The sequence below is a fragment of the Narcine bancroftii genome, chromosome 8 (assembly GCF_036971445.1).
Source record: "Narcine bancroftii isolate sNarBan1 chromosome 8, sNarBan1.hap1, whole genome shotgun sequence".
Lineage (NCBI taxonomy): Eukaryota > Metazoa > Chordata > Chondrichthyes > Torpediniformes > Narcinidae > Narcine > Narcine bancroftii.
The window spans coordinates 16,985,665-17,002,751 of NC_091476.1; the positions used below are offsets into that span (position 1 = coordinate 16,985,665).

Below are 17,087 nucleotides of genomic sequence, written 5' to 3' on the forward strand. Positions count from 1 at the left end.
TGATAAGTATAGTTGGGAAGTGCTTGCATATTGTTGTGTGAAATCAGCTTTTGAATTAGTAATAAACATTTGTGTAGACTGAACTGCTCTCGGTGTGTGTGTCTATTTTCTTTCGGTAGCTCAAACACTGTGACCAATCTAAAATGAACAAAATGAGAGGTATAAGTTTACCCAAGACAAATACATAACCAAATTAAAAGGAAGAGGCTACTAAATTTACTGAAGAAAGAAAAAATAGATATAGCATTTAACCATATAACCACTTATGGAGCGGAAACAGGCCATGTCGGCCTTTCGAGTCCTCAGCAGTTCACTAGAACAACTCCACTAGCTTGTGCAGGAAACGCTTCTAACTGAAGTGGAACATAACAAATTAAAGAGAGACAGGGTAGGACATATAGCGACAGCATCATATAATTCAAAAGCTAGAGGTGTAGCCATATTAGTTAACAAAAATGTACCAATCAAAATAGAGGAGAAAATAATAGATCCAGCAGGGAGGTATGTAATGATATACTCAGAATTTTGGAACTTGCTCAATATATATGCACCTAATGAGGAGGATCAAAAGTTTATGCAGGATATTTTTTTTGAAGATTGCAGACACACAAGAAAATCTATTGATAGGAGGGGATTTTAACCTTAATTTGGATCCAATGTTGGATAAAACTGGAGAAAAGACAAGCTAAAAGAATAAAGTAGCCAAATTTATGGTTAAATCAATGCAGGAAATGAAACTTATGGATATATGGAGAGGAATGTTCATATTATGCAAGTAGGCATAAAAAATACTCTCGGATTGATATGTTTTTGTTGTTGGCCCATATTCAAGGGAGAGTTAGGAAAACTGAGTATAAAGCTAGACTACCATCAGATCATTCACCCCTGTTATTAGCAATAGAACTGGAGGACATCCCACCAAGAACATATAGATGGAGGTTAAACTCCATGCTACTTAAAAGGCAGGAATTTAGAGAGTTTATTGAACGCCAAATTAAAACATATTTTGAAATAAACACAGAATCAGTGAAAGGCAAATTTATATTAAGGGACGCAATGAAAGCCTTCATTCGAGGAAAGATAATAAATTATGTAACTAAGATGAAAAAGGATTACAATCGGGAAATGGAGCAGTTGGAAAGGGAGATAGTAAGTACAGAAAAGGAACTAGTAAAAAGGGATGATGGAACGAAAAAGAGAATTGGCAGATAAAAAATAAAATACGAAACATTACAAACCTACAAGGTGGAGAAGAACATAATGAAAATAAAGCAAAAGTATTATGAACTGGGAGAAAAAAACTCAAAATATTAGTCTGGCAACTTAAAACAGAACAAGCTAAAAGAACTGTATTGGCATCAAGGAAAAAGGACAAACAAATTACATATAACCCAACAGAGATTAATGAAAACTTTAAGGAATTTTATGAACAATTAAACCAAACTGAGAATGAGGGGAAAGATGATAAAATTGAGGAGTTTTTAGCTAAAATTGAACTGCTGAAATTGCAAGAAGAGGAACAAAATAAACTAATAAAACCATTTGAAGTAGAAGAAGAACAGGATATATTAAAAAGCTGCCAAACAATAAAACACCAGGAGAGGATGGATTCCCAATAGAATTCTATAAAACATTTAAAGAGTTATTAATTCCTCCTCTCATGGAAGTAATGAACCAGATAGAAGAAACAAAACTTGCCAGATTCATGCAAGACAGCAATAATTACAGTAATACCAAAGACTGGGAAGGATCCATTAACACCAGCATCATATAGACCAATATCTCTACTTAGCTCTGATTATAAGACAATAGCGAAATTATTAGCAAACAGATTGTCCGATTGTGTACCAAAAATAGTAAAACAAGATCAAACTTTATTTAAGAAAAGATGAACATCGGATAATGTCTGTAAACTTATTAATCTAATTCATGCAGTTCAAGGAAATAAGAAACCAAAAGTGGCTGTTGCTTTAGACGCAGAAAAAGCCTTTGACAGAGTAAAGTGGAACTACTTATTTAAAATATTACAGAAGTTCAATCAACCAGAAAAATATATTAATTGAATTAAAGCATTGTATAATGGACCATTGGCGAAGGTAGCAGTAAATGGACATGTATTGAACCAATTTAAATTAAGTAGGTCAACTAGACAGGGTTGTCCATTATCTCCCTCAATATTTGCCTTAGCAATAGAACCTTTGGCAGAACTGATAAAAACAGAAAATAATATAAAAGGGATAAAAATAAAGGAGGAGTATAAAATCAGCTTATTTGCAGTTGACATGATAGTATACCTAACAGAACCAGAAATATCAATAAAAGAATTACATAAGAAATTGAAGGAATATGGAAAAATATCAGGGTACAAGATCAACGCAAATGAAAGTGAAGTGATGCCAATGAGTAACGCGGATTATACAGAAATTAAAAAAGAATCACCATTTAAATGGCAAGCACAAGCAATCCGATACCTAGGGATTAGGTTAGATAATAACTTAAGCCACTTGTACAAACTAAATTATCAGCCACTAATAAAGAAATTGCAGGAAGACTTAGAACATGGGAAAGAATTACCATTAACATTGATAGGGAGGGTAAACTGGATTAAAATGAACGTGTTCCCAAGGATACAATACTTATTTCAAACGATACCAATTCCCTTAACAGAAAAATTCTTTAATGAACTAAAGAGAGTAATAAGGAAATTCTTGTGGAAAGGGAGGAAACCAAGGGTAGCGTTAGATAAATTAACAGAGAGATATAACCAAGGTGGTTTGCAGTTACCAAACTTTAAAAATTATTATAGAGCTGCACAATTAAGGTATTTATTAGATTTTTACCAGACAAGGGAAAAACCAGACTGGACTCAGATAGAACTTGATAAAATAGGGGAGAAGGTACCGGAACATATACTTTATAAGTGGGATGAAAAGCTGGTGCAATATAAAAGCTCACCAGTATTGCATTATTTACTTAATATATGGAAGAAGATCCACTTAGAAAGGAAAAGTGAATGACCAAAATTATTATTGACCCAAAATCCACTAATCCCTTTTACAATAGATAACTTTTCCTTTAGAGAATGGGAGAGAAAAGGAATCAAAAGAATAGAAAATTGTTTTTTTGGGAAATAATTTATTAACATTTGAAAAGTTGAAGTACAAATATGGAATAACTCATAGTACAATGTTTGCATATCATCAACTGAAAGCTTATTTAAAGGATAAATTGGGAAACAGATTGAGATTACCAGAAGGAAGCAGCTTTGAATATGTGATTACAGACACAATGATAATTAAAAGATTTATAATGAACATGTACATTAAGCTGCAAGATAAATAAAATGATGAAATAAACTATAAACCTAAACAAAAGTGGGAAAAGGATTTAAACATAAAGATAAAAAATGAAGCATGGGAAAAGTTATGTTCTGGAACAATATACACAAGGTTACACATGATACAGTATAATTGGTTACACAGGTTACATATCACTCCTCAAAAATTAAAAGAATGGGATCCAACATTATCAGATAGATGTTTTCGCTGTAAGAAGGAAATAGGAACAACAATACATGCAATTTGGACATGTACAAAAGTGAATACATTTTGGGAAGAACTAAATCAGATATTAAATAAAATCACAAAAAAAAATTCAGAGATCTTTCTTTTAAGTAACATAAGAAGTAGAGAATTAGGCCTCAAATTGGAAAAAGCGCGAAAAAGATTCATTATGATAGCTTTGACAAAAAAATGTATAATGTCAACTTGGAAAATGGAAGAGAACCTGAGAATGCAGCAGTGGTACATGGAAATGAATAAATGTATTCCATTGGAAAAAATATCATATAATTTAAAAAATAAAGTCACATTATTTGAACAAATTTGGAACATAACGGAGAGAGCTTGCCTCAGACCTCTATCCCCTAAAATGATAAGACAACAAAACAACTTGATTCAGTGTGTAACAAATAGATGACGTATTTTTCTTGTTTTTTATTTTCCTTTGTGTGAAGATATTGTTTTATGTTTTTATTGCATTGTATATGTTGAATATTTATGGGTTTTGGAGGGGGTGGGAAGAGGGGAGGGAGGAAAAGGGAGAAAATGCCACTGTGTATATTTAATGAGAAACGTTTGTATATATTTTGGTTGATTTGGTTCACAGTGTGAAAAATAAAAAATTAAAAAAGATGCTTTAACGCATGTGAAAGCAATCTTTCGTTCTTCATTTTCACTGCATTGTGTTTATTGCTGAACTATGAGTGGCTAATTAGCTGTATTATATGTAAAACAAACTTTCTTACTGTATCTCTGTACATGTGACAATAAACTTGAACTTCAAATGAGTATCAAAATATGAACACAAAAGTTGGTGTTTACTGTGTCAGATGCCAGGTTACAGACAGGAAGTTAAATGAAAAACAAGCACAAACCTTAAGAGCTTGCAGTCTTGCTTGCTCCTCTTCTAAAGCTGCTTGCTTTTCCCGCTCATCAACTTTACTCAAAGACATCCCTGTATTGGACAGAGTGGAGACTGCATTCGATAGGGTTGTTGCTCTGTGAAGTCGGAGGAAGGAATAGGAAAAAATTGTTGTCAATTAAGCTGGAAGTTGACCTACATTTATAATGTTACTATAATTTATTTAATCTTTAAAGACAGTTTCTTATGCAAGTTGACTTTGCAGTGCAATTCAATTTGGTTTAACAGTCTGAGGTGGGTATTGATTGACACATATTGTCTTGATTCTTTATCCATCTCTATTTGTTGGTATGCCTGTGACAAATCTAGTTTTGTGAACTTTTGCCCTCCATTTAGTGTTTGGAATAGTTCTGCTGTTTTGGGCATGGCATGTTCTGGTACTTATAGTGTCTGGTTGATGGTGACTTTGTAATTGCCGCAAATGAGAATCTCACCGTTTGCTTTCCGCACAGGTAGAATGGGCGCTACCCAATCACTGTATTCTATTGGTTCTAATATGCCTTCATGTTTTAATCTATTTAACTCAGCTTCAATTTTTCCTTTCATTTCAAATTGAACTTTTCTGTCAGTGATGAACTTTGGTTCCACATTATCTTTTAATTGCAGTTTGGTTTGAACCCCTTTGATCTTTCCCAACCCTCGTTAGAAGACCACAGCATGGTCGTTGAGGATCTGGTTGAGTTCTGGTTGGGTGTTGTCTTCATGGTTTACAGTCAGTATTGAGCCGATCTCCAGCCAGTCTAGGGGAATGTGTTGTAGCCAGTTTCTTCCAAAAAGTGCTGGTCCCTGCGTATCTACGATGTAGAGATAACATTTTTGGTTGTTGTTGCTTGTATTGCACTGTGACCATACATTTCCCAAACACTTTGATTTTGTCTCTGTAACAGATCTCAGTGTTACTTCAGTTGTTTTCATCGGAAAGTGTGGAAGCAAGCATGGTTTCAAATGTAATGGCATTAGAGACACTGCAGCTCCTGTGTCAAGTTCCATTTTTAGAGGTTCATTATTTATTTTTAGTTGAATAAAAATCACTTTTTTTTGCTCATCTTTCGGATGTGCAAGACTGCAGCTGTTGTTTTGTCGTTGTCAGGGCTGCTCTCTCTCTTTGCTCGTGTTCTGACCTCAGCTGGGTGGTTATCAGCATTTTGAGTCCAGCTGCATTTTACTATTTCTTTCATTGGACATTTTGCTTTGATATGTCCTTTTTTCTGGCACCGATGACATTTTGAATTTTTAAATGAAAGTTTTCTGGGCAATGGTTGTATTTCTTTCAATGGAAGCATTTTTGCCGGGAAAACCTCCCGACTAGCAGATCTTGTTGGCCCACATCCAAAATTTTTGTCTGCCATTTCTAAGCTGCAGGCAGTTCTATAAGCAATCTCGAGAGTTACTTCGTCATCTCTTGCCAGTAATTTTTGCTTTGCTTGGCAACCTGCCAACCCGATCACCAATCTGTCTCGAAGGGCTTGGTTCAGAAACTGTTTGAAGTGACAGTGCTTGGCCAGTTCATGCAACCATGCTAGGTATTCACTTACTGCCTCTCCTGGCATTTGTTTCCTTTCATAGGACCATTGCCTTTCTGGTATAACCAGTGGTCTGGGGCTGAAGTGGTGTCCCAGTGTTGTGAATAGCTCAGCATATGTCTTTGTGCCTGGATCCTCTGGGGACAACAAAGTTTTAAGGAGATCGAATGTTTTGCTGCCCATTATACTGAGGAATAGGGCACATTTTTGGTTTACTGGAGCTTCAATAATATTATAGGCTATGGAGTAGTGGTTAAACCAATCTACACAATTACCCCAACTTTCCTCTGCTTTGTTGAATTCTCTGAACTTTCTCTCCACCATCTTGGCATGCTTTTGCTTTGATCTTTTGGCAGGAACTCGCGGAACTCGTTAGGTAGTCAACTTTTACCTTTATACCTTTGCTTCCTTTCCCCCGCTGGTGCATGGAGCACACAAAAGTTTTGTTTTGTTCTTCGTTGCCACTGTTGTGGTTGCACTTGCACAATTAGGACTCTGAGATGTGGTGCTTTATTCATTCTTTAATACCATCAGACTAACATGGCTGCTGACCTACAGCGAGAGAGATAGATCTCTCTCTCTCTATATGGAGGGGTGACATCTTGACGTGGTGTCATGATGGACAGCAGGACAGGCTTATACACAACAGGAAAACCAACTGATAATGCCCTTTATTACATGAGAATTTGAGTACAAGAGCAAAAGCATTTTTTGCCTATTATATTCTTCAGATGAATTGCTTCCAAACTGATTAGTGGATTCTGGGGTAGCTGATGAGGCCAATGTGGAAACTAATGGCTCTTCCACAGATGGCACAGGAAGTTAGTAAGGTAGTGCACCTCTTCTATCACGCAAGACTTTTGTGAATGTTCCTTCTGCACTTCAACAGTTTTTGTGAAACCCTGATGACAAATGTTCCATTATCAAAAGCTATTTTGGGCTTTAGCATGGAATTTCATCGTGCTTCCCATCTTCTATTTTCTCCCATAAGGAATCCTGTACGTTATCTGTCATAAACAATCATGTCAAGTACTTCACATCTAAACATCAACATGTTGCAATCGTGGTGATAACTCTCACTTTGACCAGCCCTGGACAGATGTTCCTAGGAATCAGTGTGGATGTTGCACTTCAAGGAAGTATTGAGCATGTACTTGAATTTTTATCTTTGTTAGGTATCTTCCTCTCAAGAGCTCAGAATAGACTGTCTGCTTAAGCAAGCCTGGCAACGGCCATGAGAACAATGTGCTCTGCACCACACAAAAAACGGAGTAACTAGAGACCCAAAACTGAGGATATAACCTAGGAGAAGGCACTAACTTTGATTTAATCATCTTTCCAGTGAATATGGAAAATTTGGCAGTGGTATCTTTCAAGTGCCTTAACATGGCGGCGCAGTTAGTGCAAGCGAAGGAGTTTAGAATCCTGCATTGTCTGTAAGGAGTTGTACGTTCTCCCTCTTGTCTCTGTGGGTTTTCTTCAGGGACTCCGGTTTCCTCCCACCGTTCAAAATCTACAGAGTCGTAGGTTAATTGGGTGTAATTGAGCAGCACGGGCTCATGGGCCGGAAGGGCCTCTTACAATGTTATATGTCTAAATTTTTAAAAATTAAATACAAAATGTCCAGTGCTCAGTCCAATCGAACTTGACATTATCTAGTTCTCAGAAGCATACAAGAGAGCAGGAATTCCCTGCTGCCCAGAACAGCACGAGTTTTGGGCCACATCTGATACCCATTTTCACAAATGACCATAGAGTGATGGTGCATTAAAAATATCAGTAAATTTCATTATAGTTTATGCATTGGTTGAGAGACGACTCCCAAGATCTTCCACATTTTCCAGGGTCACACCACAAACTTTATGATGGTAATTATTTAGAGTCCCAGTGGGACAACACCTTTCAAATTCCCCTATAGATTAATAAACGTCTCCACTCTCAAGCCTACTGCACTTCAACAGTTCTTGTCAAACCCTGATGGCAAATGTTCCATTATCAAAAGCTATTTTGGGCTTTAGCATGGAATTTCATCATGCTTCCCATCTTCTATTTTCTCCCATAAGGCATCCTGTACGTTATCTGTCATAAACAATCATGTCAAGTACTTCACATCTAAACATCAACATGTTGCAATCGTGGTGATAACTCTCACCTATTTGCTGCAGAGAGTTCTTTTGTCTTTTTTCCTTCCAGTGATGCCAAATGCTGCTCCAATGCTTCAAGTAGACTATTCGGAGCCTGTGGTGGCAGTGCAAGGAACCCAATTGATTAGATTTGATGGTGAAATGCCCTAACCCCAAATTAATGAAACCCACATTCTTAATCACTTTAAGATTTAAAATTTGGCTCCCACTGTATCAGCAGTAGCAAAAAGGCTCTGCAATTTCCATTTCACCTATACAAATAAGATCTATTTTTTTTTTTAAGTCAACAAGGCACTGCATCTACATTTCGACTGTGGGAGAAAAAATGTAATTTGCTCCATTGAGGTCAATCCCAAAATGCAAGGTTTCTGAAAGTTAGAAACATGATTGACTTTTTGAACTTATTGCATTTGCTGTTCTAAAATCGTTACTTCGTACCAGAGAGCATGGAAAGAGAAAACCTTACTTTAATTTGCATGTGCATTCACTATATAATATCCAGATTAATAAAGCAACTGTACTTCTCCAATAAACCACAAGGTGACATTCGATGAAAACATTATTTTTTATATACATATCCTCAGCACAAATCAAGTACAAGGTATTTCAGAACTTCCCCTCCCACTCCTTCTCTCCTCAATCTTGTTTATTATATGGTAATTGGTAGTTTAGGAAAAGACCAAACACTATTTTAATCTTGCTATGTCTATCAAGATGATTGCAATGTTATTCCTCTGTAATAACTTTCGATCTATTGATCACTGATGCACAAATATTTTGACATATTTAAACAAGCATTTGCTGAGAAGTTACAGTTAGCCTAAAAGTTTCATCCTTAATGGCCAGCCTTGGAGAATTAACAGACGCATTAGCTTTCAGTTTTAAAATGAAAAAAAAGGCAATAGAATCCAGAAGGTTCCTGAACCATCCACGAAAGTGGCACACTGAATTTTACCAACCACGTATAAAAAGAACATTTCAAATTGGTAAACCAGAGTTATGCATTTTCCTTTCTAGCATGTGGGGTGAATGTCACATTCACAGTCAATAATGGCCAATGGTTTGATATTAGTGATCTCCTGCAGTAATAAATCATACATGGTCAGTAATCTCCAATTTTTCCTCACTTTTGTGGTGGTGTACACAAAACATTGAACTATATTTTGAAAATCTATATTTATTATAACTCAGGGTAAAATTTTCAACCATAACCAATGGAACCAAGCATCTTCCTGATCAATAAATACAGTACTAATTATTTGAAATCATATTCTCCGAAATCCTCATTTATCCTATTTAATTTTTTTTATTTCAGATAAATAAGGATACCTGAAACAAATCAGAATTCTTAATTTATCCAAATTTTTTTTCCCCCAGAGCCAAACTGACCTCACAGGTTGAAAAAAATTCACTCGACGTGAAATTAGAACGACAATTGTCCTCGTTTCAGGTAACTCCCTCCCCCTCTCTTCCCATTTCTTCTTTACCTTCCCCTATTGACTTTTCTCTTCAACTCTCCCTCTCAAACTGTGTGCCACTGTCTCCCAGCTGCAAGCTGTCAGAAGAATCCCTTGTCCCGGCATCATTAAGGAGAGCGGCCTCTCAGGCAGGAGCAGTTCCTCGGGCTCAGTGGCATTCCCTCTCCTCCCTCCTCGGCACACTGGAGCTCCCAATGCCAACTCTGAACCCTCCTCTCGGCCTACAAGTGCACACACACAGTCAGAGTCCCCGATGTGTGTGCATGGTAGGCGTAGGGGAAGATTCAGAGTCGGGACTTGGGTGCCAGAAGTTCTGGTGTCCGGGGAAAGACTTGCCAGTGAGTGTTCCACTGGCCTGCCCTGGAGAATTAGCGTCGGTGGTTGGGGTGTCAGCAGTGTTTTTTTCTGGTGAAAATTAAACATTATTTTAATGCTTAAAAATCCTTCCCTTGTGGTTTGTTGATGTTAAAACATTGATATTTGATTTGCTGTTGCTACTGGGCTGTTTTTTTTTAAAGTTTATTCAACAGAGGCCCGGTCTCGACCATTTTGGATAATCAGAGTTATTCCGTATATCCTTGGAAGTCTAATTAAGTTACTTTGCAAGAGAGCAATCATTTTAATGATCTTTCTGATCACTTTGTCTCAGTCTGCAGCATTGGTGGGAGAATTAATCTTGATTCACTGAAGGAATGAAATTAAACATGGGATTGGACTGGGCTAAGGAACATTTTTGCAGTAAATGAATTTTAAAAGATTAATATTGCATATTTTTCAATATTGAAGATATAAACAGCACAATTGGTATACCCAGTTCTCTTATTACAAGAGCCATGCAAGTTGGTTTAAGGCAAGTATGCCTAGAAAATAATAATCAATGCTGTCCAGAAACATGCAAATAGTTTGGCACGAGCCAAAATAGTTGAATATCTTGCATCAATAGCAATGTTACAACTCACATGCTTTTTTTAAAAACTTAATTTCTTTTATACAGTGCCTCAATATTAATAAAATCCTTTGAGCTTCCCATAAGGCAAATTAGATTTAAAGTACTGTTTTTGGCAAGCAGTTATCGCAAAAGTTACAATAAAAATCATGAATGCGTTACTCAGTGGCTATGCCAATGCATGCAATTTGGGATTATGAGTGAAATTACCTGCCTTCAAGATTAGCATTTAATAAAAAAATGAATAAAATTACAGCACAAGCACACAATTTAATCTCAATGTAGAAATTTACCCTCTTATCGTGCCAGGATAATTTTAACGCCTTGCCAGCGATCCTCTTTCATCTTACTTATTACTGTCAAATCAGAGCCTTTCAAACTATATATTTATATGTTCAAGACGACCAGCTACTTTGAAAAATAGTACTTAGCAGTCAACCCTGTCTCAGAGAAAAATGCTATGTTGTATTAGTGAAATGAAAACTTGGAACCTTATACCTTGCACCAAAAAAAAAATCAGTTAATTGGTACAATTTCAGTTGGCTTCTTGTAATATTCACATGAAATTTCCATATATTTTAGACACATTTGAACAAATCTCAGTTTTTAAATTACAAGACACTTAAGAGTCACCACCATCCTTTCCTAAACCTACATTATTGTCAAAGCCATAAAACTGTTCAAATTCTTATCTCCCAACAGTTTTTTCTTTGTCCTGATGTGCACAAACATTTAAGACAAAATCAACACCGTTTAACCCCTGCTTTTTAATAATCATTTTAATTTGACCTGTGCACCATGTCCTTAATCAACATGGAACCTGATTTATGGTTAAAGAATTTATATTCGCTTCTATGCCAAAATAGTAGAGCTTATCTACAGAATATTTTAATTAATCAATCATTGCCTAACTTTGTTTCCATTGCTCTTAATATTTTATTTACAATAAGCTGCACCCTGTAAATTTTCGAACCATCATAAAATGCCAAGTTTGATTTTTACTGAGCAGGCATCCGAACATGTAACGTGGGATAATTAAAAGCACCACAGCTACAAAAGGTGTATCAATCAAGAATCTACAACTCTGATCATTTTGGTTTTGAGTGGAAGAGTGAAAGCATTTTCAATTACATACTTTTTGGGCATTATAACCCATCAAATTATCTAATAAGAGAGTACAAATACATTGAATTTACTGAATGTACAATTACCTCTCAATTCTAGTAATTTAGCTACAAAAGTCAGAAAGGTTGGTGTTTGTATATATTCATCAGCTATCCTTGTCCTATTCAAGTGAAGGCAATATTTTAGCATGACTCAAACCACAATGTAGACAAGCACAAAACTGAGTTTACATACAAGATACATGAATAAATCATGTATACACAGAGACGCATGCTCTCTGTAGAATAAGAAAACTTAAAACTCAGGAACAGGGAAATGGATAAAGCTAAATGATAATAGGGTACACTGACCTGAGTTAGATCTGGAATGTCACCCTGATCAATTCCAACTTGCTGTGTCAACAAAGAAAAAGTTCACATTACTTCATGCAGTGGTAAGTAAATAAAAACGGAAAATGATCTGCATGCTTATAGAAATGCTTAATACGAATACAGGAAAGAAAAGCAGGGAGTGGGAAGGAGACAGGGAGAGTGGGTGTCAAAACAAAAATGGGTTGCAATGGACCACACGAGAAAAAAATTGACGGTCACCTCTGCAGTTTTCAGGAATTCAGAAAGCTTTGTCATTCTTGCCAAAAATTTTTTATAGATCTCCAAGGCCTCTTTGCACTGATTTTTCTTCATATCAAAGTATTTCTCTACAAGAAGGTAAACAAGGTAAAAGGTATAGTACAAGTTTTGAAAATCAAAATTATAGTTTTATTTTGAATAACATTTAAATTCTTAAATATACATTTTCTCCATACCTGCCACTGTATTTGTTTTTAAAGCAGCTGCAGTCAGAACCAATGAAATGCATGAAAATAGGAAATAAAACACACCCTAATTAACTGTATCATTGCTGTCGAAATTGGTACAAGCTTTGTTTTTTTTTAAAATTGTTCTTACCCCAAAAGATAAAATGCAGTTCTCAGATAAAAATATGCCTTTTAAACTGACCTTATTTCATACTGCATTAATTTTCTAAATTGTATTAACATATTTTAAAGACCTGAAATAACTAGGAAGAAAATTCCATTTGGCTATAAGCAAAAGGGCTAGAATCATGTCTGTTTCCCTGCTTCCAAATGAAGTATGATACACATTTATTTCAACCTAACCATCTATAGCAAATATTGAAAATCATAATACAGTAAAACCCTAGGTATCTGACACCTATGGGGACTGATAGAGACCGGATAAGTTAATTATCTGGTTGCTTGAGATTGTGTGCTGTGTAAATGGTAAACCAACAGCGAGATACACCATTTTTAAACTTCTGTATTTTTTACCTATTTATTTTCTGCAATTTTTTTCTGCTTGTTGCTTGAATTCTGGAGAACAAGGGCTTTACTGTAGTTTTATACATTCAAAAGAAACCAGTAGATGAAATATTGATGGTTATTACTCAATTAAATTCCTTCAAATATCATTTGTTCAACAACGAGAAGCAACTTGCGAAGTAACCATTATTTTCATAATTTCTCAAATAAAATGTGGATACATTTAGCATAGATGAAGAGGAAGTGTTTTTTATTTAAAAATGGTAATTGATTTAAAAATTCTGTTTACTTTCAGTTACTTGCACTGTTTTGTCCCCATATTCTAACAATTCTCTCACTGAGCACACTAACAAATCAATATAGTTAACAAGTTCATCTTTTGAAAACAAAGGAGGGAGTCAAGGTCAAGCTGAAGTAAAAATAATGACAAAAACCTGGCAATTCAGAAATCAAACGAGAAACCTGAAAAATTCAGAATTTTCTCTTGCCAATCAGGAAAGACTGGCATCACAGATATGATAGAAAAGTAATTACACCCAATTGATTGTTCTGCTTTAACCATAGAGGAAATATGAGCTCATTGCAAATTCATTGCATCAGTGCGTGAATATAAAACATGAAATCCAAATAGTCAGGTCTTGGAAAAAGTATTCCTATTTAACTAATAACATTTGTCTAGGTTTAAACAGCTGCAAACACCTCCCACAACATATTGAGAAGTTGTGGCATGTCTTCACATCAAAAGTGATTGCTTCAGTAGTTAGGTTGCAAGGTCTATGGAATTGTGCTATAAAACTACTCGATTCTTTGTGTCTGCTCAGAGACTTCAGATTTCAACATCCCACAGAAAATTTCACAAAATAAATGAAGAATATAGATTTAGTATCACCGCACAAGATTTATAAAAAATATCACAGACTTTTAATGATAGTGGACAACATCTTCTCAATCTTGTATGCCTTTCAACCTTGATGCAGGGTCTTGACCCAAAACTTTAACTCCTCCTTTCTGGACTCAAATGCTGCTTTGACCATGGTTTGTTTGTTTTTTACTCCAGTGTATAAAAACTTATTCTCAATTGATGCTACATTTGGAAGACATTCAAATTTGTCATAGAAACTGTTATTCAAAAGAAAAAAATGATTGTTCAAACAGAAATCATTTGTTGAGACTGCACTCTTGTTTCTGCAATTAAATGCAGTTGCCTTCACAAGAAGAAAAATGTACAACCATTTAGCATTACATATTGGAGACCAATCCAACTGCTACAAAAAAAAATTCTAGACAGAGAAATTGAAATATGGGATTTTGTTGCTCATGTCACAAATTGGAGGTTATGCAATAGCATTTCTACTGGACAAAAGAAACAACATTACAGCACAATACAGACTCTTTAGCCCATGATGTTGTGCCAATCTATATAAACCTCTTTAACAACAATCTAATTCTTCCCCACCTTACACTCATAACCCTCTATTTTTATTACATCCCTGTGCCTATACAAGAGCCTTTTAAATGTCTCTATTGTACAAGCTTCCATCACCACCCCCAGCAAAGCATTCCAGGCATCCACCACTTGGTAAAAATTTACTTCTGATGTCTCCCCAAAACATTTCTCCACTTACCTTAAACAGGAATCCTTTGGTATTTGCTATTGTTGCCCCAGGAAAGGTACACCCTTTGTCCACCCAATCTATGTTTCTCAATTTTGTATGCCTCTCAATCTTGAATACTTCTATCAAATCACTTTTTGTCCTTCATTTCTCCAAAGAGAAAAACCCTAACTCTATCAACCTTGCTTCGTAAGATGTTCTCCAATCAAGGCAACATCCTGTTTAATCTCCTCTACACCCTCTCTTCAACTTGTGTGTAACGAGATGACTAGACTGAACGCAATACTCCAAGTGTGGTCTTACCAGAGTTGCATACAACTGAACACTACCTCACAATTCTTGAACTGAATTCCCTTGACTAATGAAGCCCAGCACACCACAGGCTTTCTTAACCACCCTATTAACTTGGGCACCAACCTTGATGGACTTGGACACCTCCTCTACACTGAAGAAACCTGCCATTACTCCACCTTCAAGTTCAACCTTCCAAAATTTATCACTTCACTCTTATCCAGATTGAACTCAATCTGACACTTTCTCACCCAACTCTGTATCCTATCAATATCCTACTGTAACGTTTGACAACCTTTTACATGACCCACAACACTTCAACCTTTGTATCATCTATAAATTTACTGACCCACCCCTCTACTTGTTATTCAATTTATTTATATTAAAAATAAATCACAGAGCAGAGATCCCAGAGCAGATCCATGCAGAACATCATTGGTCACCGACCTCTGGGCAGAATATATTCTATTTACTTCTACCTTTAGCAGGACAAGGCATGAATGAGACGTCAAATTCAAGCACCCGCAGACCAGGCACCTAAGAATATACTACAAAGATATTTTAAATTTGTAAGACTTGTCCTCAGAACAGAATTAAAAACTATTTCAAATAGTTAAACAACAATTTTATCACTTTCTAAATTGGGTGAAAGCATCTGCATTATTTTTCCAAATGCATTAGGTATCAAATTAATTGGAAAATCATATCTGCACGGAAGAGGTTACTGAAATAACTTGTGCTGTGAGGTAATTTGTAACATATTGGAACATTTTTGTGTGATAATTAACCCTTGTTCAAATCTAAAAGCATGAAATCAATTTTAACATGTATACATGCATGCATCCAGTTACCTACCAAGCAAGTTGATGATCCCTTCATTGTAGGCAGCAAAAAGCCTGATGGAATCTTTGAACAGTAGCATGAAGGCAGCATTTATTACTCCATTAGTTAATTCATTAGGATTTGCCTACATTCAAAGAAAAGGATATTAAACAAATACAAAACAGATTTATTTTTCCTGGTTGCATACTATTTCAACTCGCCTGTCCATCCTTCTCCAGTCCCATCTCCTACTGGATTCTTCCACTCTCTGGTTTCTCTTTATACCACCACTGACACCTTCTCTTCTTTTCAAATTCCAGCACTGACGGGTTATGCCTTCTAATCACCCACTCCGGCCTGCATGGTTCATCTTCCTTCACCTACTCAGTTTATTTTTCTTGCCTCACACCCTTTTTCTGGCAATCTACTGCCTCTGTCAGTAGGGATTTTCGCTTTGGAGATATGAAGGATGAAAAGTGACTTGGAGGTATTCAAAATAGAATTTAAAAAATTTAAACATACAGCACAGTAACAGGCCATTTAGGTCCAATTTTACACCCAATTAACCTACATCCCCAGTACATTTTGAATGGTGGGAGGAAACCGAAGCCTCCAGGGAAAACCCACACACAAAGAGAGAACTACAAATTCTTTACAGAAAGCAGGGGATTCGAACCCTGGACCCAATCACTGGCACTGTAAAGGCATTGCACTAACTGCTACGCGAACCATGCCACCCCATAGAAAGACATACAAGACTGAGAAACAAGTTGAGTGGATACAAGGTGTGCCCATCCTTGGGCGACAATAGCAAACACCAAAGGATTTCTGTTTAAGGTAAGTGGAGAAGAGTTTCGGGGAGATGTCAGAAGTAAGCTTTTTTTAAAATATATGTATATACAAGTGGTGAGTGCCTGGAATACACTGGGTTGGACTCATCATGTTTCACCTTCACTCGGGCCATCAATCCCAAAGAGTCCCACCCCTCCCATCTGTCCTCTCTACACTTGCTTCCTTTCTTCATATCCAGTCCCAAAAAAGCATTTTGGCCCAAAATGTCAACCATTCTTTTCCTCTGACTAATTTTGCTTGACAAGCTGAATTCTTCTAGCAGACCACATTTATCTTCAGAACCCAGCAGCTGCAATCTCCTGCACATTTCCAACAAAAGTAACCTGCTGTATTTAAAAAGTTACTAATGCTGAATGGTTTAGCTTGACATGTGCCAACCACTGGTAAGCTGTGTTCTCTGACAAGCCTGATGATCTCCTGAAAGCAGGCTGACAATCTGACACACACTACTCCCCATTTATCAGCATACAGCAAGATCATATAACTGGTC

General features: G+C 36.3%; 1 protein-coding gene across 8 annotated transcripts in view; it reads right to left on the reverse strand.

The window, feature by feature from the left end:
* The window catches only part of LOC138740411 (phosphatidylinositol-binding clathrin assembly protein-like), a 98,145-nt gene that overhangs the window by 42,467 nt on the left and 38,591 nt on the right, over positions 1 to 17,087 (reverse strand). For 7 of the 8 annotated variants that reach the window (XM_069893004.1, XM_069893003.1, XM_069893001.1 and 4 more), the window contains exons 6-10: positions 15,779 to 15,890; positions 12,289 to 12,395; positions 12,049 to 12,090; positions 8,158 to 8,243; positions 4,436 to 4,559 (exon numbers count right to left, since the gene is read on the reverse strand). In XM_069893004.1, coding sequence (XP_069749105.1) covers positions 4,436 to 4,559; positions 8,158 to 8,243; positions 12,049 to 12,090; positions 12,289 to 12,395; positions 15,779 to 15,890 — 471 coding nt within the window. Of the gene's footprint in view, positions 1 to 3,691; positions 3,926 to 4,435; positions 4,560 to 8,157; positions 8,244 to 12,048; positions 12,091 to 12,288; positions 12,396 to 15,778; positions 15,891 to 17,087 lie in introns of those variants that run through there. The other variant, XM_069893005.1, reaches the window with a different exon arrangement.